Source organism: Hipposideros armiger, unplaced genomic scaffold, assembly GCF_001890085.2.
Source record: "Hipposideros armiger isolate ML-2016 unplaced genomic scaffold, ASM189008v1 scaffold_94, whole genome shotgun sequence".
NCBI classification, from domain to species: Eukaryota; Metazoa; Chordata; class Mammalia; order Chiroptera; family Hipposideridae; genus Hipposideros; species Hipposideros armiger.
Window position 1 is genome coordinate 2338053 of NW_017731444.1, and position 26636 is coordinate 2364688.

General features: G+C 49.4%; 1 protein-coding gene across 9 annotated transcripts; it reads right to left on the bottom strand.

Moving 5' to 3' along the window:
• Positions 1–3566: 3566 nt before the first annotated feature.
• Positions 3567–17092, bottom strand: FAM110A (family with sequence similarity 110 member A). 9 transcript variants are annotated; one of them, XM_019645627.1, is made up of 3 exons: positions 15209–15446; positions 14021–14074; positions 3567–5134 (listed from the first exon to the last, which is right to left on the bottom strand). In XM_019645627.1, exons 2-3 carry the CDS (start codon positions 14041–14043, stop codon positions 4150–4152), a joined length of 1008 nt encoding a protein of 335 aa, XP_019501172.1. In that variant the 5' UTR covers positions 14044–14074; positions 15209–15446; the 3' UTR covers positions 3567–4149. The 9 variants fall into 9 exon arrangements, with proteins under 9 accessions (XP_019501172.1, XP_019501170.1, XP_019501175.1 ...); XM_019645625.1 differs by lacking the exons at positions 14021–14074; positions 15209–15446 and adding an exon at positions 16911–17092; XM_019645630.1 differs by lacking the exon at positions 14021–14074 and having other exon boundaries at positions 3567–5061; positions 15209–15447.
• Between the last annotated feature and the right edge of the window lie 9544 nt (positions 17093–26636).

Sequence of the window (26636 nt, forward strand, 5' to 3'; positions counted from 1 at the left end):
ACTGAGGCACAAGAAAGTTAACTCACTAGCCCAGGGTCATATGGCCAGTCAGATCAAGGGTTAGGATTCAAACCCAGGCAGTCAGGCTGCAAAAGCCACACTGTGAAGACATCAAACCAGAAAGTCGGTCAATATTTACCTAAAATGAATCAAGAAAACAGCAGGAAAAGCCTGCTACTTAGAAATATGGAGGAAAGTACCAGAAGAAATAGTTAAAAGAGTTGAATGTGGTTGTTTTGGGGGGAGCAGGGCTAGGAGTGAGAAGTACAGGACAAGAGGATGTTTTTTATTAGTACTATTTAATTTATACAGATAACGCCCATGAGGTAGGGACAGGAATTGGCAGGGAAAGAAAATGAGGGAAATTTCCGTTGATGGTGTTGTTGCTCTATATCCTGATTGGGGTTTGGAGTACAGTATGCACTCGTCTGAACTCAGCAAAAGTACTTTTAAGATCTGTGCATTTCACTGTATGTAACGTTTACCTCTACCTCCCAAACAAAAAGAAAAAAGAACTGTAAACAAACAGTATTGAACTATAGCTAATGTTATGCATGCTAAAATGCCTTTAAGGGGATGTGTACTGTTGTTTGCAACTTACTTTGAAAAGCTTCCAAAAAATAAGATGTCTTAATAGATGGATAAGAGGGATGGATAAATGAAGAGATGCCTGATAAAGCAAATCTAGCAAAATATTAAGAATTGCACATCTAGTAGGTAAGTACACGTGTTCACTGTATAATTCTTTCAAATTTTCTTTAAGTTTGAAGTTTTTCTTAAAGTGTTGGAGGAAATATATGAATGTATTATCTGAAAAATAATATTAAATTTTTAAAAATCTGAATGTGGTGTTCTGTCTTGGGCCTGGATGGACCCAAACAACTCTAAACCCTCCTGTGTGTATGTCTATCTGGGAGACAGCTGTCATCATGATCTCACCCATGTTCCCACCCTACCCTGAGATCCTAGAGCCAGGGACCTATAGCCTAATTTCTTCAGTCCCTCGCTGCTCCCCCAGGATGTCAGGCAAGGTGGAGGTCTCCTACCCCTGATCCCTTTGAATGCCTCAGTAACAGGGCCAGAACCATTTCACCAGGGTCAGGAACAGGGCCCTCTGGCTACATCTCATCCTCTGCCAAGAGGGTAAATGAAAGTCTGGCAGGTGGGATCAGGTGCCTTTCCCAGGGGCCCATCACACCTTCATGACAGGAGTGAGCAGCCAGTTTGCCAGTCTCCCAAGCCCACGTGTATATAATTAGCTGGTGGGAAATAGATCAGGGGGCAGATCTCATCTCTACCTAATTAGGGGCTAGGCAGCTGGGGCCAGTCTGGCCTGGGAGAGCTGCTATAGGGGCCAGGCAACCCCAGGGGACGGGGCAGCAGCTGCAGGCCCTTAGAGGGACTGAAACACAGAGCCTGCCACTCACTGACCCTCACACTCCAACTGGGGGCGGAACAATAGAGGGGCTGTTTCTGCAGATCCCTGAGGCTGGCAGGCTGGTAGGGAGGAGTAGCAGAAGCCCCAAGCCGCTGCCTCCAGAGGTCCCCACATGGGAAGGTGGTAGGCTACAAAATCCTGATGGAGGGGAAGCCCTCCCGAGCCAGGAAACTTCTGTTGGAGAAGTCAAGGCTCAGACTGGCACCTTCCCCACTTTTAAGAATCCCACCCTGCTCTCTTTCCAACAGGCCCTCCCAGTGCCTTCTCTGCTACCTCCGCCCAGCTCCTGGGAACAGCTCTGGTCTTCAGGCAGAAGTCCCTGAACACACCTGCTCCACATTATATGACTATGTGCTCACTGCTTAGCTGCCCATCCCCTCTCCACCCCAAGACAGGGTCTATGACTGTCTTACCCACTGCGTGGCACCCAGTAGGTGCTCAATAAAGTGACCAGGAAGAAAGTCTGCCTGGATGGGGAAGAGGTGAGGCACGTGTCGGGAGAACCAGGGAGCCAGAGTGCTGTTGACTTTGGGGTGTCCATATAGGCCAGGATGTGACCCCAAGCTGGAGTGCAGACCTGCTCTGGGACAGCCTACAAGCCACTGCCTTTCCTGCTCAAAGACAAGAGGCAACCTTCTAAGGTGACCCTCCAAAGGTCACTTTGAGGATTCAGGGACAAGGTGAATGTGAAGGGTCTAAGCCCAGTGCTTAAGCCCTTTCCCGGAACACAGGGCCTCCCAGCCCATCACCCACCAGTCCTATAACCTGAACCTCAATTTCTTCACATGAAAAATGCAGCCAACATATCTACCTTCTTGTGTTTCTACGGGCTGGCAGGTCACACAGCAAGGGGCAACACTTAGCACAGAATTCTGGTCACGTTGCCTGGAGGGACTGGTCTTTGACACCTCAAAAGACACCACCTCTGCAGAGCCTGCCCAGATTATCCCCCTGACCCCATCACTCCTTTAACATGGGGACCAGGAGGCCCAGCTCCTGCAATGTTAAACCTTTGGGTGCCTGTAGGCTGGCTGATCATCACCCTCCCCGTGCCTCAGTCTCCCCATCTGTATCATGAAGGGGTAGATTCCATTCTCATGGGCTGGAATGGTATCCTCTTCTATAACCCAATTTCCCTTTGTTTCCCCAAACTGCCCTGGCCTATCCCAATCCCCAGGAGGCTGGTGGTAGACTGTCAGACAGACAGACAGACAGCTGGGCTGACCTGGATGTTTGTCAACAGCCCAGCGGAAATCTCCTCTTTATGCTTAAAATAAAACCTACATCAAACCTGTCACCAGGGCCCCCATTAGAACTTCCTGTTTCTGAGCGCTGCAGCCAAGGCAGCCTTCAGAAAGGAAGCACCACCCAACCCAGCCCCTCTCCTACCCTAGAGGTGGGCAGAGGCCACCCAGGCTCTCACCCTTTGTGTCCCTGGGCCATAGCACCGATTGCTCCACCCGCCAAGGTGAGATTTCCTAGCAGGTAGCTAACCTGAAGGGAGCCGGGAAGGAGCTGAGGCCTCAAAGCCCAGTGCCAGCGGCCTCCTTTCCCTTCCCCCAACCCAGAGAAGACTGTGCTGCCCAACTCACCCATGAGGCCCAGAGAGGGAGACTGCCTTGTCCAAGGTCACTCAGAGTTGGAGGCAAATCCAGTTATTTTGTGCTGTCCACCCCAAGTCCCTCTTCCTCTAAGAACTCCCACTTCCAAACCCCACTCTATGGCCTGTGTGACCTCAAGTTCAGGGTTTGCTCTCTCTGAGCTTCCTGCCGCCTCAGGAACTAGGCAGGGGGTGGGGGACGTCAGAGTACTCATGATCTGGGGGGGGTCCATAATCATGTCAGCCTTTCCCCTGCAGTTCCCCTCCTGGTCCAGGGAAAAGGCCCCACCCAGTTCCAGCCCCAGCTCTATCCCGATTCATTCGGTGGCCAGACCCTGTTTCCTCCTCTACAAAGGAGGCCCACCAGCCTCCTAGAGGGGTTATGAGGATCCCTCAGGCCAGGCCAACCACTGACCTCATGCCTCTCCAAAACCTAGAGTGAACAATTACTAGGTTTGGAAGACTCCACCCCAAGACTTCTCCCACCTCTTCCCCTTGTAAACACAGAAGAGTCTGATGACCCAGCCCTTGAAAAACAAGCATTTGTATTTATTAACCAAAGGGAGGGAAGTCAGAGCAGTGCAAACTCCCACCAGTCCCTACTGTAGTCTCCCCACCTAGGCCAGGTTGCCAAAGCCTGAGAAGAAGAGTGGATACACCACTCTTCCCTTCCCCCACCCCAGGGTGAATTGCCAGAGATCCAGAGCCCAGTGAGTAAGGAAGAGGAAGTCAGCAAAAGACAGAGGCCAAGGAAGGGAGAAAGAAACAGAGCCACTGGGTAGACAGGCCTGGTAAGATCCCTGGCTCATTCTCAGTGGGGGGAGCTAAGTGCCCCAAACCCACGAGAGGAACCCAGCAGAGGTACACTCATGTCAAAACCCCTACATGTGAGGAATAGGGAGTGGTCCAAGGTCAGGAGGTAACTAACTCTCTCCAGGGTCAGTCCTTGCCAGATGGACGCTGGTCCAGCCTTTGCCTCCATACCTAGTTCACACAAGGCAGCAGGCAGCCTCTGGTCCGCTCCAAACCAGGGAATGGATGCAGAAGGGGTCAAGGGACCAATTGCCTCTCTAAGATCTGCCCTGGAACGAATGCCCAGTCCAGTGGAGGCCTAGCCCTCAGCCGCGGGGGTCTCCCGCGCTTGCCGCAACCCATACAGCCACTTGATCACTCGGGCGTTGCGCTCCACCACCGACACGCCATAGGGGACGCGCTCCCGGGCCCGCTCCTCAACAGTGGTGGAGCTGCGGCGGGAGCAGCCCCCTTCGGAGCTGTCTGGCTCAGCACTAGGCCCCGCCAGGGACACGATGTCTGAGCTGGCCCGTGCCAGGTGGGCCACACCCAACCCCCGTGCCTCCTCTGGGTCCAAGCCACAGAAGTTAAAAAACCGCTCCAGGTCGGCAGCTGCCCGCGAGAAGCGCTCACTCAGGTCCGACTTGGAGCGCTGCAAACCCGGGGGCCGGGCAGGGCTGGAGGCGGCTGGAGTGCCTGGTGAGGGGCAGGGCTGGGCAGGTGAGGCCGGCAGGGGACGGACATCCACTCGGCGGACCGCAGTCGTACTGGGCGGCGGGCGTGGGGGAGTGGCTGGGGGGTCCTGACGGGCTCCCTCTGCCCGTCCAGGGGTACGGCTGGCCTCGGCGGGGGACACTGGAGTATCACACAAGTCGATGAGGCTGCTAAGGATGTCCAGGTCCAGCTGGGGTCGGCGGCCAGGGCCAGGCAGGGCTCGACGGCTAGAAGTGAGCACTGTGCGGCGAGTCCCAGGGCTGAAGAGTGGCTGTTTGGACAGCAGGGGCTGCACAGGTTCCTGGCGGGTGTTGGCCACATGCAGGCTCTTGACGTACTTGGCCTTGTCTGCCTCCAGGCGCTCCACAGCACTAGGTTTCCGGGCTCCACCATCTGCTGGCCGCCGTAGCAGGTAGCCGGGGACCTTAGTCCGCAGGCGGAAAGGTAGGGCGGGGGTGTCACGGGTTCCGGGAGACATCGTGTCCACAGGCATGGCTATTACATACCCCAACTGCTTCTGTATGAGGAGATCGGAGAAGTGAGGAGACAGAGATCCAGGCAGAAAGTTGGCAGCTGGACGCCGGCAACCGCTGCAGGGGGGGAAAGAAAGAGTGGCTGAGCAGCTCAGACAAAGGCTCAGCAAAGATTGGAAGAGGCTGAGACGCCTTTCCTATTAAAAGTAAATGCCACGCCCCTGATTCACAGGGAGCCAATCAGAAGACAGAAAGCACCAGCTGAAGTGCTTCTGGCTCTGCCCACACTACTGCCCTCCTCCCAGGACCCGGCACAGCTAATGCAGAGAAAAAAAGGTGCAAAAGAAAAAAACATGGGCAGCCTGAGCAGAAAAGAAAGGGCAAGGCACATTTTAAAGGAAGCAAAGTGGGCTCCGAGCTGTGTGCTGCGTACGAGCTGACTCAACCTCAGTGGGTCCTCTTAACAGCTCCGTTTTGCAGATGGGGAAACTGAAGCCCAGGGAGGCAACCAACTTGATTAAGCTAATTCAGCAAGTTGGTGGCTCTGCTCCTTGCCTCCAAGCAAGATGCTGACTCAGGGGTCTTGGGGTTAGGTGACCAAGAGAAAGGGCACCACCCCCACCTCTACTACCCACAGGGAGCATGGTACCACCTCCAACCCTCACCCACCCAGGCAGGAAGCTGCCCTGTGCCATCCACCCGCCTAGACATGCCAGGCCCCAGGCACAGCAGCAGAGCTTGTGGGAAAGGAGTATAGAAAATCACCACCCCCGCTCCAGTGGAGTCCAGGCACCATCAGCTTCCAGTCTGGGACTCCAATGCCAGGCCCATGGTGACCCATGTGTGCCTGTCACAGGAAAACGTCAGCCCTAAGCTATGCTGCTCCAAGAGTAGCCAAAAATACCCAAGATCATATAGCCCTGCTTGGGGGGCATCCAGCAGACTCTTGATCTGCCAGCAGCCATAGCATGGGCACCCATAGGCAGGGAGGGCCCACACCTAGGCATCAGGGCCTGGTAACCAAGGCATCGAGGCACCCTTGTCTTTTCTTCCAAAGAAGGGCTGGGTCCACAAAGTGCCCCTGCAGCCTCCCTGGAGATGGACCAGAAGACAACCTGTAGACCAAGTCCCAAACTTTCTCATCTGTTAACTGGGGGAGGAGGACTTTGTCTAGGTGATCCCCAAGCTGACTTGTAGTTCAGGCCATCTAGAGTTGTGTTGTCCAAATCAATAGCCACTAGCCACAACCTTAGCTTTAAGTGTAAATTAAATAAAAACTTACAATTGAGTTACTGAATCACACTAGCCACATTTCAAGTGCTCAGTAGCCACATGTGGATAGTGGTCACTACAATAAACAGCACAAATTAGAGCATTTCCATCCATAAACAGAAAGCTATATTGGACAGTCCCACCCAGACATCCACAGTTCCAGGGGGAATGTGGATTGGGTTGGGAAGGCAGGGATCTCCAGTGTGCTAGACATTTGACACCATCCTCTCCTGTAATCCTCCAACAAGCCTGTGAGATAGGTCACTGTCACCTCATTTCACAGATGGAGAAGCTGAGGCTCAAAGAAATGACCAACCTAGGTCCCAGAGCAGATAAATGAGACACAAGCTCATATAAGCCTAATTCACTCATCTATTATGTATATAGCGTTACTCTTTGTTGTTCCCACTCCTCCATGAGGGCAGGGGTGGTGGAGTCTGTTTTGTTCACTGTATCTCAGTTTCAAGGTATTGCTCTCGACGCGTAATAGGTATTCAATAAACTTTTATTGATTTGAAATGCCTATGGGGGCCAAATGTGAATGGGCAGACCTGGGAGAAACTGGAGAGGGGCACACCCAGCCTACTGTAGGCAATGGGTCCAAGGTGGTAAGTGCAGAATATTCTAGGAAGCTGGAAATCCAGAAGTGCAGGAAAACTCCAGATTCTAAAATGTTAGCATAGTCAATAATAGTAATTAAAAAAAACAACAACAACATTGCACGGAGGGGACAAACATATTTGCAAAAATACCTGCCACCTCCGCCTCTCCATCTGGCCCCCAGCCCCAGTTTGAAACCTCCGCGGCAATGGCAAGTTGAGAACACATACTGGGGGGGGGGGGGCTTTTGGCCAAGAGCCAGAGTTGCTCCCCAGGTAGAAGGGATGGAGTAGGCGTGAAAGGAAGGCTACTCCACTCAGGGACGACCCCCAGAAGACCTCGGGAGGGAAGGGTCTGACAGGAAAGGCAGCCTTGCTAGCCCTGTAGAGGTAGCTAGATTCTGCCCCACCCCCGGGCTGCCACCTCCCAAACCAGTCCAACCCGTCGATGGCGGTGGTTCCCTCTGGGCCACCATCGGGGAAACAGGGAGGAAGGCAAAAGCCCCGCGCGCCACCTGCTGGGGGGGAGGGCATTCCCCCTCTGGCCTGACCTGCTGACCCCAGGGTCAGATGTGAGGAGCGGTGCCGGGCTTTGAGGCCACTGGCCCGCCTGCCTGCCTGGGGCTCGCCCACCTGTCCGCTGTGCGCCTCCTGCAAGCAGCCTCGCCTTTCACAGACTCCGTTTCTTATCTGTGAAATGCGGTTATAAATAGACTTCTCTGGGCCTCCAGGTCACCGAGAGGGGATGGAGAGATACAACAGGTCGAGGACATTCCTCAGCACCTGGCAAAAAGGCGATGCTCCAAGAACAGGGCTCCTCGTTTTTCTTAGGACTTTGACCCAACTCCGCAGACCGCCCCCCTCGCAGGGGTCTCTAAACAAGATCCGGAAGGGTCTGTCTGGGATGGGACAACAAACAAAGGAGGCATATGACAGAGGCTAATCAGGGAGCTGATCTAAACAAGCCCTATTTCACAGGTGGACAAACGGAGGTGTGGCGGATCCTGCGAGTTGAAGCCAGGGTCCCGGTCCCTCGATGGGGTTCGTTCTCTATGAATCTCTGGGGCCTCCTCTCATCATCCAGCGCCCACGAATTTCAAACGTTACCCATAAATGGCCCCAAACGCGCTGGCCCCGGGCCCTTCTTGTTGGCATTCCCGGGGCATGCAGCCCCATCTTACCCCGTCCCCGCCGGCTTCCCGGGAGGCAGCATCAGAGGCTGCAGACAGGGAGTGCGGGCAGCTCGGATTCCCGTTCTAGCTTCTGCCCTTCCCCACTTCGGAGCAATCTTGGGGAATCCCAGCGGCGGAAGCCGCGCGCTGTGTAGCTCTAGCCTCTCACCGCCCCTCTCTGAGCCCGGGTTGGCCTGGCCCTTAAATGAGGGGGCTGACAGCACGGCTTCAGCGGTCTCATCCAAGCTGAAAGGTGAGCCCCTGGCCTGTCCCCGCCTTCCCGAGGAGGAGGGGTGCCCGGGCCGCCCCCAACCCTGGCCGGGGGCCCCCGGCCCACACATACCTGGCTGCAGCCGCGCCACTACATGGCGCTCCTCTGGCCCGGCCCACCCGGGGCTCAGGTAACACGCGTTTGCGCAACTTCCGGCGGCCTGCCGCAGGCAGGTGAACCCGCCGGCCCAGGTATTACCCAAAAATAAAAGACGAAAGCCGGCAGCAGCCTGAACCAGAGCCCAGATGTGCTGGCAGTCGGCTCAGCGCCAGGCCCCGGTCCCAGCCGCCCCCATCTCCCGCCCACCCCAGGAAGCTCTTCTGTGAGCCCGGGCCGCCCATTCTACAGCCTCACTGGCCGCATCCGCACATCTGGTGCGTGGAGTCCCCGTGGCCCGCTCGGGCAAGAGCACCCCATCTTGAAGATGGAAAAACTGAGTCCCCCTCTCCCACAGCCACAGTGTTCCCAAGTTAATGTTCACTGTGCCAGGCATGAGAAAGTGCTTTTCCTGGTATTAATTAACGTATTTTAATCTCACCAACAACCCCTATGAGGTGAGCTCTATTATTATTCCCCCTTGACTAATAGAATACTGAGGCTGGGACAGGCTGAGTCAGTTGCCGGGAGTCACCCTGAGGAGTCCAACCTGGGCACTTTCCCTCCAGACCAAGCCTTAATGCCACCCCTGTCTAGCTGTGTGTCCCTGAACAGGTTGTTGGACCTATCTGGACCACCACTCTCTCAAGCGAGGAGTGGCCCACCTTCCAGGCCAGGACAACGTGAGTTCTGAGGTCTTGAGAGTGCCTGTAGAAGCTTTGAGCAAGCTATAAACATTAGTAACAACAGCAATAATAGTACTAATAATAACTACAAATATTGAGTGCCAGGCACTGTACTTATTTAAATCTCTGAACCCTGCCCCCCACCACACACACACACACACACACACACTCCCAAAGGAGGAACTATTTAATCCCCATTTTAGAGGAGACAGTAGTCCCACAATAAGGAATCCTTGGGAGGTGATTGTCTCCTCTGCCAGCCCAAGCCCTGTTACGTCGCTTCAGGTGGCACGTTTGACTAGGCCAGTTTCCACAGGGATCCTGAGGCCCAGAGAAGGAAGTGCCCCCAGCTTCAAACCCTGGGGAGGCTGAAGATGGCCCAGTTCCATGTCATTGCATGGTGGGATTTGTACCAGGATTGGGGTGAAGGGCTTGAGGGGACAGGAAGTGACTCAGGGAACAGCTCTCTTTCCCTTGGGAGTGAGTCAACCCTGAGAACTCCTCCAGGCCCTGGGGCCTGATTTTAGGGGGTGAGGGAGACTACAAGACCATCGTTCCCACAATGGCCTTCTGGGTCCTGCCTGACCCTCCACTGAGGCAACAATGGAGTCAGGGAGAGCTCAATTAGGCACTACTAGTAGTAAAGGCAAAGCAAAAATAACAATTTTCATAATAAAATGATAAGAACTTTACTGAGTGCTTTCCTTGTACCTGGCAATGTCCTAAGCTCTTTATATATGTTAGTTCATTTGATCCTCATACCCACCCTGTGGGATGGGTATTACTATTGCGCCTACTTTACAGTTGAGAAAACTGAGGCACAGAGAGGTAGGGCCACTTGCCTGAAGTCACACAGCTGGTAAATGGCAGAGCCAGGATTTGAACACAGGCATGGGGGGTGGGGAGAACACAGGGCCAAGTCTCCAGTGTTGGGCTTTAGCCACTCACCAAGGGACTCCCAAGGAATTTCAGCCTCTCTCGACTACAGAGGGAGAACATCAGCCACATAGCACTCCCTGGCTGTGGTTCTGGGTCTCAGTTTCCTCAGCTATAAAATGGGGACAATAATGGCAATGTTTTCTCGACAGAAATCAGGTCTCATTACTTAAAATCCCCTGTGGGTCCCCATCATTTAGAATAAAATCCAAACCTCCACTCGGCCCTCACGACCTCCAGGATCCAGCCCCAGCCCTCCTCTCCCACCTCATCTCCAAACTTTTCTGCTCTAGCCACATAGCCCTCCCTGCTGTTCCTGAACACACCAAGGTCTTTCCTGCCTCAGGGCCTTGGCAGCATCTGTTCTCTGCCTGAAACGTCTTCCCTCACCTCTCAGGTCTCATTTCAAATGTCACCTACTCACAGAGGCTTCCCTGATCACTCTGAGACTCCTGCCAATTCTTTCACCCACTTTGTTCCCTTCCAAATATTCATCATACCCTGTCATTTTAGATATTCACTTATCTGTCACTTGTTTCCCATCTCCCCACTGGGCTGGGAACTCCACCATACTCTTCCATACTTTCTTCCTCCAGGGGCCATAAACAAGAGGGGACACCATTGACGAGGTGGCAGGACTGGAACTAAGCCACCTCAAAAGCCAAGGCCCCTCAGCACCAAGCTTCCTCCCAACCCCCGACCCTGCCCCAGGCCTTCCCCAACCTGCCCCACTCCTCCTCCAACCTCAAGTCGCCCCCATTTAAGCCGGGCTCCAACCATTTCTAGCTAAGCCCTGTTCTGTCTCCAGACCTCCAGATGCCACATCCAAACCTCTGCACACACTGGCACCGCTGCCCAGAGTGCGCTTTTCCATTCCATCTCCCTGGCCGCTTCTGTAGCATGGACTCTGGAATTGTCCTGCCTGGGTTCAAATCCCATCTCCACCAGTGGTCAACTATGAGACCTTGGGTAAGATACTCAACTTCTCCATGCCTCGGTTTCCCCAACTGTAAAGCAGGAGTCCTGACAGTGCCTCCCTCCCAGAGGCCTGTGCAGGACAAACGCCACCAAAGCGTGAGCTGTGATAACTACTCCACAACCAGATGCTCCAGTGCCCAGCTCCTGGGTGAGGCCCTCATCCCCTCCAGAATGTTGAACCACTTCTCTCAGAGGTTACAAGTCTAAGAGTGCAGAGTCACTTGAATAGACAGCTCTTCAAAGAAGGTCTACAAATGGACAATGAGCACATAAAAAGATGCTCAACATCACTAATCATTAGGGACATATATAATAAATCCAAACCACAGTGAGATACCATGTCATTAAGATGGCCATCATCAAAGAAAAACCAACCAACCAACAACAACAACAAAAAAAAACCCCAGAAAATAACAAGTGTTGGTGAGGATGTGGAGAAATTAGAACCCTTGTACACTGCTGGGAATATAAAATAGTGCAGCCACTGTGGAAAGAGTATGGCAGTTAGGCAAAATTTTTTAAATAGAATTAACCAGAGGATCCAGAAACTTCACTTCTGGGGATAGACCCAAAAGAATTGAAAGCAGGGACTTGAACAGATATTTGTACACCCATGTTCATAGTAGCATTATTCCCAATAGCCAAAAGGTGGAAGCAAACCAAGAGTTCATTAACAGATGAATAAACGAATGTGGTACAAATATATCATGGAATATTATTTAGCCTTAAAAGGGAAGGAAATTCGGACACATGCTACAACACAGGTTAACCTTGAAGGCATTATGCTAAGTGAAATAAGCTAGTCATAAAAGGACAAATACTGTGTGATTCCACTTATATGAGACACCTAGAGTAGTCTAATTCATAGCAACACAGTAGAATGCTATGCTGGTTCCTAGGGGCTGGGGAAAGGGGAGAATAGGGAGTTAGTGTTTAATGGGTATGAAGTTTCCATTTGAGAAGATGAAAAAGCTCTGGAGATAGATGGTGATGGCTGCACAACAATGTGAATGTACTTAATGCCAATGAATGGTACACTTAAAAATGGTTAAAATAGGGGCTGCCGATTAACTCAGTTGGTTAGAGTGCAGTGCTCATAACACCAAGGTTGCCGGTTCGATCCCCTCATGTGCCACTGAGTTGCACCCTCCATAACTACATTGAAACAACTATTTGACTTGGAGCTGATGGGTCCTGGAAAAACATACTGTTCCCCAATAAAAAATGAAATAAATAAGTAAATAAATAAGGTAAAAATAGTAAATTTTATTTTATGTACATTTTATAGAAAAAGAGAGAGAGACAGAGAGAATACTGAGTCTGAAGCCAGACTCCATGGACTCGAATTCCAGCTCTGGATGACCTTGTACACATTGCTAAAGTTCTCCTGTGCTCAGTTTCCCTTTGTGAGATGCAAATAATAATGGTGGTAACTACTCTACATCATAGTATTGAGGGAATTAAATGAGTTCATACTTATAAAGTACTTAGCACACAATGAGTGCCCAAGAGGTATTAGTGATTTTCATTCTTTGTCGAGAGGGCAGGAGGTATGGTTTCTGATGTTTATAATTTGCATGACATTCTGCACCCCCACCCTCACCCCTTCCTTCCACCTGCTTCTCTCCTTCTCTTCAGCAGAAGCCCACCCAGACTTGGGTAGAGACAGGAGGCCCTCACCTGCCCCAGAGGAGGATCAGGAAGGCTCCGGGCAGCAAGGAGGGCGCCAGCCAGTAGGGTAGCCCCAGCTCAATTTCAGCCCAGCTGTCTGGGTCAGAGATATCCAGCTGGGCATCCTCCAGGGCCACACCAGGCCCCATGCTATTTCTGGAGTCTCCCCAGACACTCGTGTCCTAGCCTTCCTGGCGTCAGCCTTGCCCAGCGTCAGCCTTGCCCAGGAAGGGAGAGGTGAGCAGGCTGCAGGAGGGATGTGGGGGCAGACGCCTAAGGCAGCAATCTCCTATTTGGCCCACCAAAGGCCCACCTCTGTTTGCATCTTAGGTTGCAAAATAGGGACAAAGGGGCATGCATTGGAGACTGAATGTGAGAGATATAACATGCAAAGCCTAGGGAAGGGCCTGGCACACAGGATGGGGAAGGTGAGGGTTGGGGCCAATCCACAGCCAAACAGCCAAGCCCGCTTCCTGTCCTGGATTGCCTCTGCCTAGGCCTGAGCTCACCATCATAGCTTCTTATCTTGGCCCAGAGATGTAAAGAAACTTGTCCAAAGTCACACAGCAAGTCAGTTACAGATCACATACAGGGCAGTAATTTTTTTATTAAATATATAATCTAATATATAGTTTTATGTAATATATATATATATATATATATATATATATATATATATGGCTCAAAATTCAAGAGCTATAAAGGGAATAGAGTAAAAATAAACTCCCTCCCGCTCTTGTTCCCTGACACTCAGTTCCCCTCCCTGCAGGCACCACTGTAACCAGACAGTTGTGTGTCCTTCCAGGGAGATTTTAGGCAGATACAAGCAATAATAAACATACATGCTTTCTATTTTTTACGCATATGGCAATTTACTGTGTGTTATTTTCATCTTACTCTTTTTAATAATATATGTTGTTATTAATAATATATGCTGTTAATATAGTATTATAATATGTTGTTAATTTGTAATATTATATGTTATTGATTATAATATATGTTGTTGACTACTATATGTTGTGCCACCTCAGTACATAAAGAGTCCATCAGCTCCTACTGATGCCAGGCTCTCCCCATCACACATCACATTGCAGCATCGCTGCACCTACATCACTTGGCCTAGAAATGGGACGGCTGATTGGGGGATGCGCTTGTAATTATGACAGAGATGTGGAGGCTGAAACACCATTGAGGCCATATGAATTCATCTCCCACTAGCAGAATGCACTGCAAATGGTCAATAAGTTTCAGCTTTAGTTACTTTGATTACAGAGGGTTTCGGAACCCCTCAATTTCACGGTGGAGGTGAGTACCTCACTTACCTCATCCTAGCCTCTCCTTGCATCACATTCCAGTTGAGGAAGATAATAAACTCACTAAAAAGTAAAACATACAGATGGGGTAAATGCTACTGAGAAAAACAAAATAGACAAGAGGGAGGGCAGGGCATATGAAGTCAATAAATATTTGTTGAAAGAATGAACAAAAGACTTGTTTTCTTTCTGAGTTTCCAGAGCTCCTCTACCCAGAGCCAGGAGGGGTTCCAAGGATAGAGGATAAGTAACTCCCCTTTAAGAAATTCAAGACTCTCAGATGCTATGATTCTGAGTGTCTAGGATTGAAGCCAGACTGATTGGGAGCCAACCCCAGCGGTGCCAAGTCTGACTGTGTGACTTTGTGCAAGAGGCTTATTCTTAGAACCTCAGTTTCCCCACCAACAAAAGGAAACCAACAATAGTAGCCTAGGGGGACAGGGGGACAGGGGGACAGGGGTCGCCAGGAGGCAGGGCCTGGTCTAGGTCAGATGCTCCACCAGGAGGGGCCTGGCTCCACCCCCAACTCCAAGTCTCCTGTGGCTCCAGTGACTAGTGGCTTCCGTTGAAGGGCTGCCTCTGTCTTTTCCCCCAACCTGATTCCCAAGAGTCCAACAGCGATCCGAAGGTCAGAACACCTGTTGCCCATTTGGCATCTAGCCCAGAAATGTCAGTTCAGCCCGATCCCCCCAGAGCAGCACTCTGAGAGGGACCGCACTGTAATTCAGAACCCCGTAGGCAAAAAGATCCCAAATGAGCCCTGAGTCCAACCCCTGGCATTCTGGAGAAGATTAGATGTCCAGATGGGGCACCTGGAGGACGGTAGCGGGGAGAGGGATGAAGGAGGTGATCCAGCCAAGGCTCCACGGGGCCGTGTCCCTGCTGCTAAGAAGCTGAAAAAGTGACCACCAGTTGCCCATCTGGGCCTCTGAAGCAAATTTACATCTACCTAGATTAGAGACCGCGAAGTGGAGCAGAAAGACCTGAATTGGATTCTCTGCAAGACCTCGCCAGGCTAGGACCCTTGCCCCTCTGATCCTCGGCGTTCTCATCTGTGAAATTACCACCGCCTCCCGCAGGTACCACGCGGGGAGAACGCACACAGAAGACGCTCGATGAACAGACCTCCCCCGCTCCCCGCTCCCCCCCACCCCCACCCCGACCCAGGCCCGCGCCCCAGACCACCCGCGCCCTCACCTGGAGCCCGCACCTCCACTGCGGATCTTGGAGAGGCTGACAGCTCGGACCCAGGGCGGAGAATGGCCGCGCCCAAAGCCGCTTGGGGGGCTAACCCCACGTGGGAACCTTCAGAAAACTCTTCCGAGCTGCCCTCCGCACCCTATTTGAGCGGGGGATCTGAGAGTCCCAAAGGCCTCCACCGGAGCGAAGGTCCTGAGGCACAGAGGAAGGGGAAGTAGGCATGACGTTCCTCCCCCCCCGTCACCGGAATGGTTTGCCCCGGACATCCTGATTGGTTCCTCGCTTCCGTTCGAACGCCGCGCCACCAGGGTTGCCAAGCGACCATTTAGCTTCGGTTCCTTGGGCGAGCACCGCGCGGTGGCATCCTCGCACCGCCCTGCCCCTTCGCGCTGGCCTCGGGTTCTTCCGGCGGCCGCTTTAGTCCCGGTGCCTAGGTGCTCAGACAGGACTTTCTCCTGGTCCCCAGCTGGATGAGACACTCTTTTGGGCCCCCAGGTGTTTTCTATTCCTGACTTTGCAGGTAACTCGCTGTATAAGCCCTGGCAAGCCCCTTTCCCCCTCTGTTCCGAAGAATGGGTTGGTTTTAAAATGTGCATATCCAGCACTCCCAGAATTTACTAAGGAAATGATCGAAGATATGAGCACAAATTAATATAACCCAGCATTATTTATCATAGCAAAGTAATGGAAATAACCTCAATGCTCAGCGAAAGTGGATTGGTTACATAAATCCATTCTGGGGAAGAGCTAGGTTTATTGAGCTTTTTACATGCTAGGTAGTTTTCATGACATAATTCTTGTCAGTGTTCATGGCATAACCCTTTGAGATGCGTAGCTCTAATTATCCCCACTTTCTGATGAAGAATAGTATGAAGCCATTAAAAGTGATGTAGTTAAAAGATATTTAAAGTATGGGTGAAATGCTAAGGAAATATTAGGTTTTTTAAAAATATGTCTCAAAGCTCTGTGTACAACATAAACATATATTAAATACATAGTCATAATATCACGTGTACATATATATAATCATTTATAAAACAGCAGTTAATTTTCTCATCGTGCTTTTGTGGATTTTCCAAATTTGCAATATTTAAACATGTCAAGAAAAAGACATTATTTATTTATTTATTTATTTATTTATTATTAGTTTCAGAAAAGAAAACATTTTTTAAGAGGATTAGAATGAACTAACTCGAAGGACTCTTTGAGATGAGGAAATTTCATTGCTGTGAGTCACTGTCTGGGTTTAGGGTATTGCTCAATTTACAACCAGCTTCTGCTTTCTACTCCAACTAGTGTCTTTCAAATTCTTGGATAGGATTGCCAGTGATTGAGCACTTACTGTATATATGCCTTGGACAAATGGGAGAGGGGGACTAATAATATATCAATAGCTAACAATGACTGTGCGGTCTGACATGTAAAAGTGCAAGACTTGTTTGGCAGTGAGGAAAGGCAAGGAGGATCCTGTGATCCTAAAAGATGCAGAGAAAACTCAGTAGGGGCAGATGCAGACTTTGCACTTCCCGAGGCTTATGCAATTTAGGGAGACCTATTTAAGAAAAGAACTATAAAGTTAGGTAATAGACTGATTATTTGGTTAGAAAGATAAAAGAAACCACAACAAATGACAAGTTCCACAAACATTACAAAATCCAGAAAAATAACATTACTTTTATGAATTACCTGTTTGACATACCTCCACAATATTTTCCAAGAACAAGACCATTCATATATATCGAGATATGACCTATGACCCAATACCTTCATATCACAGTGCCGGCGGGGTCAGCTCAGTAAGCTAGGTAGGTGTATTTCTGGAAGCCATTCCCATACCTTGACTGAATGTCAAGATCCTGTTAACCAGATCTCCAAAATGCTAGCTAGCCCTCACTTAATCATCATCTGACACAAGGGGAAGTAAGAGTGGAAGGAGATGGTAGTTTTATCACAGTGTGGTTAAAATGTCTTGATTTGGCAGATTTTACAAAAGCATATGACCATGTGAACACATTGCTAGGGTGCCTCCCAGACCTCAGCTTGTCAGTGTTAATGTCAGGAATGACGACAATGGTACAGTGGTTGGATTCTTCTCTGAGATCTACACCTGTAATCGGGTTTGGAGATATTTGAGATGCCTGGGTAAAGGGCCTGCTGACCCATACATCTTCAAAGCTTGCCTCTGCCCTGCATAACCTGGAGCTTAAAACAAAACAACATAAAAATGCTAAGCCTCACTCCAGATTAAGAAAGTGAGGCTAAGAGAGGGCAGAAGGAACTTCCCTTGGACTCCAAATTAGGCTGCATGAAGAGAGATCATTTGGGCACACTCAGATTCTAGAACTCTGAGCATCTTCACCTGCCAACAGCATATTGGTGATGCCCTCTATCTTCAAGGATTTGTTAAGTACCTGGTACCAATTCAGAGTAATTGAAAGCATCCCAGTCCTGCCCCTGGGGAGGGTGAGCCCATAAGAATAAGAAGGTGGACAAGTTGTCATTAGTGTGCCCAGATCACAGGGAGCTGGAAGATCCTTGAACTTATCCTGACTCAATGACCCTATGACCATATCCTGACTCAGCACGTGAGCAACAATAACATCCTGCCCTGTAGACAGACCTGAGGCTGTTTCAGCATCTCCTCCAGTATGCTGACCTTGGCAGTGTTTTCTCCACTCAGCTCTAAACCAAAATGAAATCAGCCTCAGATGTCCGCTCCCTATCTCTTGTGCACCCCATGGCTGTATTTTGTTTTATTTCATTTAATGTAAAAAAATGTTCTCTCTATACATATTTGCTTGCATCTGAACTTTTCTGGAAGGATCTACCAGAAACTGGTCCCAGTGGTGGCTACTGGGCTGACTAGGGAACAGGCAAAGAAGAAAAGCTTTTTGAAAATATTTTTTATACATTTTGGATTCTGTAACTTAAAAAATGTATGATCTATTTTTTAAAAACTAACTAACACTTGTAAGGACATTCTATGAATAGACAAAATAAGGGAGTGAATTAAAAGACAATTCAGCCCAAATACGTCCCTCCAAACATGGCGGGTGAGAAGGTCAACTGGCATGTCCTTTCAGGAGGGCAACGTCGTCACATTTCTCAAATATTTTTGAGAAAGTTTGTGCTGTATCAATAGTCCTGTACTCTGATCTGGCAACTGTACTTTTAGAAATTGACCCTAACTATATAATGAAGGAGATTCAAAAAGATTTAACAAGGTTATTTACTACAGCATTGCTATTAATAGCAAAAAAAAAAAAAAAAAGGAAACAACCAAAACCTAATTTCCTGGCCATAGGACAATGGGAATGGTGAATTGGAATGGAATATCACACAGCCATTAAAAATGATGTTTTTTGAAGAACATTACATGATAAGGAAAGATGTTTTAATGTTATAGCGCCCGATTCGTTTATTTGTTCCCATTCAGTTATTTGTTCCAGAAATATTTTTGACACCTGCTATGTAGACGCAAGAACATCTTTCTGAACCTCAGTTTTCTCACCTGTAAAGTGAGACTTAACCATGCTGCTTCCCAGGTTTGTGAGAGGCACCACAGCCTGGCTGACCCTCAGTGCCCGATGGCTCCTTCGCTTTGCTTACTCCACTGTCTCTCTACCCTGAAGCCCTGTGTCCTCACAACACTTACTAAACAGCCCACAGAAATAGGGAAAACACTGTTTCCAAAGAGTGGGTCTCCATGATGTGACAAGGGACACTTCCTCTTCTGCTAGCACCCCCTTTAAAATACAAGGTGCCTCCCCTGGGACCAGACCGCCCAAACACAGGAACTGTCCTCGGTCTCCAGTTCTCCACCGTACATGCCTCTCAAACCACCTCGAAGCCTCCAGAGGGCCAGGCTCCATCTGCCAAAGAATCAGGCCAGTTTCCTATGGTCGTATCGCAGATTTGAGGACATATACCCTGCCGACGCATCACACTGTGAGCCACCCTCCCCCGCGCCCCCAGTTGCCAGGTTGTGTGGCCCTGGGTCAGGCCCTTCCTAGCTCTAAGCCTCAATTTTCCCATCTGTACAATGGAGGTAGTAACACTCACTTTGAGTAGACTCAGGAAGGTGCCCCCAAATACACAACCCAAGGGAGTTCCTGGGTTTCAGTCCTTGTGAAGAATTTGATTCTAAATCAGGCAGGATCAGAGCAACTGCAAGGCCCAAGGTGTAGTTGCTGACACCTCAAGATTGATTATGGGGCCCACTCCCCCTGGATTTCCAGGAAGAAGCATGCAGCCAGGAGACACAGCAAGGGAGAACTCAGCTCCCAAGAGCACCGTGACAGCCCCGCCTATGATGTGACTGCTGCCTGCCCCGAAAGCTGGACCCGGCCCAGAACAGAGGTTGCTTTCTGCAAACCCCTCTTAAAGACAATCAGATTGTAGTTGATGTTCATCTGACATAAATCAGCACCTCTCCCTGGCCTCCTGCTATGTGCTGGTTCCTGGAACAAGTCGTTGTCCTGACCTGGTCAAGCATGTAATTTCCATCCCCAGTAGCAGTCACGTACTCAAACCCATGACTATCCCCCCCTTTACCCAGAGATCCAGTTCATCTTGCAGCCACCTAAGACGTGTTTCTCATGTAACTATCCCTTAATAAACTCAATTTATAACCAAACTGGAGTGGCCGGCCTCTTTCTTCGCTCATTTCCTCCCTCTGCCAAGGGAGGTAGATATTCAAACTTGGGGCTTTTCTCTGGGTCTGCAGGTACAAACAGCCCATGCAGCCTCCACGCCCCCACTCCCTGCCCTATGCAGCCACCCCAGCAACATCCAGCTTCTGGGAGCTGCGTCACCACCAACAACAACCACCCGTGGCTCCCTCCCTTCGGTGCCCCCTGCCTGCAATGCTCTCCCTGCATTTTCTTCTCCTGGCTCACTCCACCACGTCCCGTGGAAGTCACTTCCCGAGAGCCTTTCCTGTCCCCTCCTCAGCTGAACTGGGGGACCCTTTTCTGTGCCCCCACAGTCTCCTGGAAATTGTCTATTTACAGGTCCTCTCTCCCCACACAAGCGACAGTGCGAGTGTTAGGGGTAGGTGGGATTGGCCTGCTCCGTTTCCCATGCCCCCAGTGCACACAGCAGGCGCTCCATTAGCACCTGATAACAGAACTGAGAAAGAGCCCACAGATTGTCACCCATGCACGGCCCCCAGTCCTCCCTGCTTCTCTCCTTCCAAGGGGCTTTCAGAGGGGCGATGTGGTACAGGTTTGCAGCCCTAGTGGACAAGCGTTCAAACGCCTTCCACACCCTGCTGGATGTGTGATCCTAGGAAAGTGGCCCCACCTCTCTGAGCTACATCTCCTCCTCTGCAAACTGGGACTTGTGACACCACTTCCCAAGAATGTTATGAGAATCAAATAAGATAGTGGGCACCAAACGTTCTGCACAGGACGTCTCACAAGGTAAGTGATCAACAAACATGATTACTGTCGTTGCTACTATTAGAATCATAGTTATTACAGCTCAGAGTGACATTCCCAACTGGTTCCCCTGCTTTGAACCCTGGCCTGCCCATCAGAGTAAAGCCCCACCTGTGACCAGTCAGTCCTAACTCCCTTTGTATTGTACTGGTGGGTGGTGTGAAGGCAGATTCTGTTTTCTTTTTTAACGTCATCCCCCAGTAAAGGGTGAGAGTGAGGCCAGCACCCTGCACTGAGACAGGAAACCTAGGATTGCCCCTGTTTTACTTCTAAGTGTTCCACCCGCTGGGGCAAGTCTCCTGATCTTGCAGGCTGCAGGGTTTTTATCAGGTACATGGAGGTGTTGTAGCTCCCAGCCAACCTCCTGAGTCCTCCCAGTGTAACCATCTGAGAAAGGGCTTGGGAAATATGAAAACAGGGCTCTCCAGGCGGGGCTGTTTTCACTGAGCTGCTGTGGCCGCTGAGCAGTCCTCTGCCTCTCGGTGTTTTCTGAGCCTCAGCTTTCTGTCTGGACAAAGGGGAGACAGCAGCTACTGGTTTGGAGAGAGAAGACGTGAGCATGCCCGCCTGCCGCTGCAGGCCTCCCTCCTTCACTTCCTCTTAGCTTGTTTCAAGATGTATTTACTCATTCAACAAACATTGTCTGAGCCCCTGGCGTGTGCCCATTACTAGGAAGAAGATGGGAGCACAACAGTTACCTTCTAGTGAGGGAGACAGAATAGACGAGTAAGTGAATCAAGAAATGAGAAATGTTATAAATAGAAATAACATTTTAAATATTTCTTTTGTATGACCATGCTTCATGTAGCATGGTCACGGAGGCCTCTTTTCTGAGGCGAGTCATGAAGGGTAAAAAGGGGCAGCCATGGAGAAATCTAGAGGACGACTGAGAGGGACCAGCACGGGCAAAGGTCCTGAGGCAAGAATGTGTTTGGTATATTTGAGCCAAAAGGCCAGCAGCTGTAATAGAGGGGCAGGAAGAGACTAATGTTAAATTGCTAAGAGCTGTAGGCCACAGGGAGGAGTTTAGATTTGAAAGATAAAAAGCAGCAGTGTAAGGTCAAGGCCAGGAATTCTCCCGTCAGCCTGTCAGGGTTCCAATCCCAACTCTTATCACCTACCAGCTGCCTGACTTGGGCAAGTTCCTTAAACTGTGGACTTTTCAGTTTCCTCATCTTTAATGGGGAGAATTCTTTTACCTACGTCATCGTAAGGTGTTGCTGTGAATCCCCAAGATGATGCCAGCAAAGCCCTAAGCACAGGACCTGGCTAGAGCCTGCCTGACTTGATCAACATGTGCTAGGCTAATGACAACGTCAGAGATCATACAGCCCAACGATAGGGGCTCCTGATAGATCTCCAGTCCTGACAGACAGCACACACATACGCGCGCGCATACACACACACACATACACACACACACACACACACACACACACACACACACACACACACACACACTTGTGCCCCGGTGCCAGCACAGAGTGGCTGGGGGCTTCCAGCAATCTTCTGAGAGTGAGGGACAGGCTGGAGGCTAAAGGAAACAGGGAGGGAGCAGACAGGCCTGAGGCTCAGGCTGGATTTGGCCCCAACTGAGCCCCATCAGCTCTCTACTCCCAAACCCTTCAGGCCCCAGGAACTGGGACAAGTTTTGAATCAGAAAACCTCAAAAATTTTTCATCCTGAGGTCTGTAAATCCTTAGAATCCCTTCCGTCTAATACCCTAGACTCTCACCACACTGGGCTCTTACACTGTGAAAGTGAAATGGGCTTAGGTCATCATTTGACACGAGAGGAAGCTGGAATGTAAAGAGATGGTGGCTTTCCCAGAGTGAGGTTGACGTCAAACGCAGGGTTTCCCGGAGTAGGAGAAAGGAGCAATGGCTATTTTATTTACAGGCATCAAATAAACCTTCTAGGGCAGCACTGTCCACTAGAACTTTCTGTGTAGGTAAAATGTTCCATATTTGTCTAGGACCGTAGCCACTAGCCACAGGTGGCTGTTTAGACCTTGAAATGTGACTAGTACAACTGAAAAACTGAATTTTTAATTTTATCACATTTTAATTAATTTAAATGAAACTAGCCACACAAAGCTAGTGGCTGTTGTACTCAATTGTATAGCTCTAGAGTCAAAGTTATTTCCTTTTCAATTCCCTTTCCCTGTTTCTGGTTACTGCCAAGAAAAGGGCTTAGTTTGGTGTTACTCTTAGTCAACTGTTGCTTATACATGCTAATTTTAACAAAAAGAGGGGGCCTCAGACTCAAGGTTCAACTGGGATTTTTATTTGTTTCTTTTAAAAATTTGTCTTTTGAAGGTAAACTTAAAGACAATAACATTCACCAACTTCAAGTGTACACTTTGATGATTTTTTGACAAATGTATACAGTCTGAAATCACCACCACAATCAATAAATAGTATCCATCACCTGAAAGACGTCCCTCATGTCATTTTACAGCCAATTTCCTCCTCCTCGCTCTGGCCACCCCTGCCTTTTCTAGAACATCATATAAATGTGCCCGACTTCTTTCGCTTGAAGCTAGACTAGAATTTAATACCATTGTTTTACTCCCATTCCATTATTTTTTCCCATGTTTTTCTAATTATGGCAAATGATCACGGAATTCTACTTGGAGCTATAGTATGAATTTTTTTTTTAAATTAAGTCTGTTTAAGTAAAGGAGAGTAAGTCCACTTAAAAAACTGTAAGTCACTAATGGAGCAGGTGGATCGTGGATGCGGCAGCAATTATCTAAGTGGGACACAAGTGGCTCACCTTTTAAAAAGCCACCCAATCCCACCTCTGCATTGTGACACATGGGGAAACCAAGGCCCAGAAAGGAGTGGTGACTGGCCGGGATCACATCGAGCAGGTGGTAGAAGGAAGACACCAGTGCTTCCTGAGCAGATGGTGGAAGCTGGGAGGAGAGGCTTGGGTCTCCCTGAGGGTTGGGGGCTCTCCCCACCCCCATCTGGGGCCTGCACTGCCTGGGCTGTCCAAGGTCAGAGGCTGGGCCTGACAGATGGGATTTTGCAGAGAAAGAGAGTTCTGAGAGTGAGGGGCCTTTGTCCTCCTAGGGTTCCAACCCCAGATGGCAGGGCAGGCAGAAGAAGGGTGGGGGAAAGTAGGGCCCCTCCTGAACTGAAAGGTCACAGTCTAGACACAAAATCTTTGTGGAAACTTAACACCCAAGACCGTCCACCCAAGGAGCTCGAGCAGGCCTTTCAGCTTTCAACTTGACCCCTCCACTCCACATGCAAATCAGGTGCAAATGAGCCTTGCTGCTACAGGAGCCCCGCCTCTCTTTCTCTCTTGCTGGGGCCCATCCCTCAGGTCCAGACACCCATGACATCGGAAGCCCCAGGCCCGCATCCCAAGCCCAGACCCTCAGACCACTTGCACTAGGACAGGGTCATGAAATGGCCTCACCTGACCCATCTCTGCCTGGACACTGCATCAGACCCTGGGCCACTCCTGCCCTCTCTCTCCCTATCCATCCACCCCCAGCTCAGGCAGAAATGTTAAAATGTAAGTCAGTATCACAAAGCTATAGTAATTAAAATAGTATGGTGCGGCCAGCCAAGTGGCCCAGTTTTATTTTTAAGAGCTTGAGCTCTGAACAACAGGGTCACCGGCTGGATTCCCACGTGGGCTAGTGAGCTGTGCCCGAGCTGAGCTGCCGCTGAGCTGCCAAAAGGCGGCCGAATGGCTCAGCTGGTGAGAGCGCGTGCTCTTAACAACAAGGTTGCCGGTTCGACTCCCTCATGGGATGGTGGGCTGCGCCCTCCACAACTAAGATTGAAGGACAACAACTTGGCTGTTCCCCTCCCCAATTGCCCAATAAAATCTTTAAAAAAACCAAAACAAACAAGCAAACAAAACCAGTATGGTGCTCACATAAAAACACACATAGACCAATGGAACAGAATCGAAAGACTAGAAATAAACCCATGAATATGTGGTCAACTAATACCGTATTTCCCCATGTATAAGATGTTCCCATGTGTAAGATGCACCTTAATTTTGGTGCCCGAAATTTGAAAAAAATTGTGTTACATAAAGTTATTGAACTCAAGTTTTATTCATCATAAAATTCATACAACTTCTCATCACTTGCGGGAAACGCAAGTAAAAAAATCTACAACCACTGTACAAGACGCACCCAGTTTTTAGACCCCAAATTTTTCGAAAAAGGGTGCGTCTTACACATGGGGAAACACGGTACTTGGCAAGAGAGCCAAGAACACTCAATGGGGAAGGGATAGTCTCTTCAACAAATGATGTTGGTGCAATAGCGCATACAGACATCAAATTATAAAGTTGCACACCTAAAATTTATATATGTTATTAATCAATGTTACCTCGATACATTTAATTAATAAAGTAAAATAAATCGTGTCGGGGACACCGAATAACCACATGCAAAGAACAAAACCGGACCCCTATCCTATACCCCTCACAAAAATTAACAGGAAATGGATTAAAGACCTAAACAAACACAAGGCGTGAAACCGTACAACTGCTAGAAGAAAACATAGGGGAAAAGCCCCAAGACATCAGCCTTGGCAATGGTTTTTTTAGATATGACACCAAAAGCAAAAACAGCAAAAGCAAAGATCAACAAGTAGGACTGTATCGAACAGCAAAAAGAAACAATCGACAAACTGAAAAGGTCACCTAAGGAATGGGAGAAAATATTTGCAAATCATATATTTAATAAGGAATCGATATCCAAAATATATTAGGAACTCATACAACTCAAGAGCAAAAAAACAAACAATTCTTGAATAAACATTACTCCAAAGAAGACATACAAATGGCCAAAAGGCACATATGTTAAAATGGAATGAGGGGGCAAAAATTAATATATAAAATTCACATTAAAATACCTCATAAAGAAATAGATGAAGCAAATGTGAAAAATGTTAATGTTAAATCTGGGTGTTGGATATGTAGTTCATAATATTATTTTCTATTTTTCTGCATATCTAAAATTATTCTAATTCAATCTAAGCCAGTTGGTTTAAAAAAAAAATAAGAAACAATCATTATGGCAGACGCTGGGTTTGGCCAAAATTATGACCATGAAATGAGAATGGAAGAAGACTGGGCAAGGGCCAGCCAAGTGGCTCAGTTGGTTAAGAGCTTGTTCAAGAGTGCGAGCTCTGGGCTGCCATGAGTCGCCGGCGACGGCGTGGGCTGCAGTCCCTGTGGCAGTGGATTGCCATGGGCTACCGTGTGTGGCCAGCAGCCAGCGTGAGCGGCCAGCAGCCGCAGTGAGCGGCCGTCCAGAAGCCGGCGACTGATCTGCCTCGCCAGAGAAGAGTGCAATGATGGTGCCAACTTGGGCCAGTGAAGCAACATCCTCCACAACTAGATTGAAGAACAAAACGACAGCAACTTGTCTGTTCCCCTTCCCCCAATTCCCCAGCACTGTTCCCATCCCCCCAATTCCCCAATAAAAATCTTTAAAAAAAAAAAAAGAGTGTGAGCTCTGAGCAACAGGGTCACCGGTTCAATTCCCACATGGGCCAGTGAGCTGCGCCCGAGCTGAGCTGCCAACAGGATGGCTCAGCTGGGGAGAGCACGTGCTCCTAACAACAAGGCTGCCTGTTCAAGATTGTGGGCTACGCCCACCTGCAACTTAAGCTGAGCTGCTGCCTGGGTGGCTCAGGGGATAGAACGCACACTCTTAACAAAGAGGCTGCTGGTTCAACTCCCGCATGAAGTAGTGGCTACGCCCACCCACAATAATTGAACACAGCACCTTGAACTGAGTGACGCAACTGAACTTGGAGCTGAGCTAGCTGCGCCCTCCACAACTAAGATTGAAGGACAACAACTTGGCTGTTCCCCTCCCTCAACTCCCCAACACTGTTCCCCTCCCCCAATTCCCCAATAAAATCTTTAAAAGAAGGAGGAGGAGGAGGAGGAGGAGGAGGAAGAAGAAGGAGAAGAAGACTGGGCAAAATAAGAAGAAC

Coding starts and splice junctions, on each gene's coding strand:
- FAM110A (XM_019645625.1), bottom strand. CDS start 16,981: ATGAAGGTATTGGGTCATAGGTCATATCTCGATATATATGAATGGTCT. Junction 5,135..16,910: donor TCTTGGAAAATATTGTGGAG/GTATGTCAAACA, acceptor CCCCCCCTGCAG/CGGTTGCCGGCGTCCAGCTG.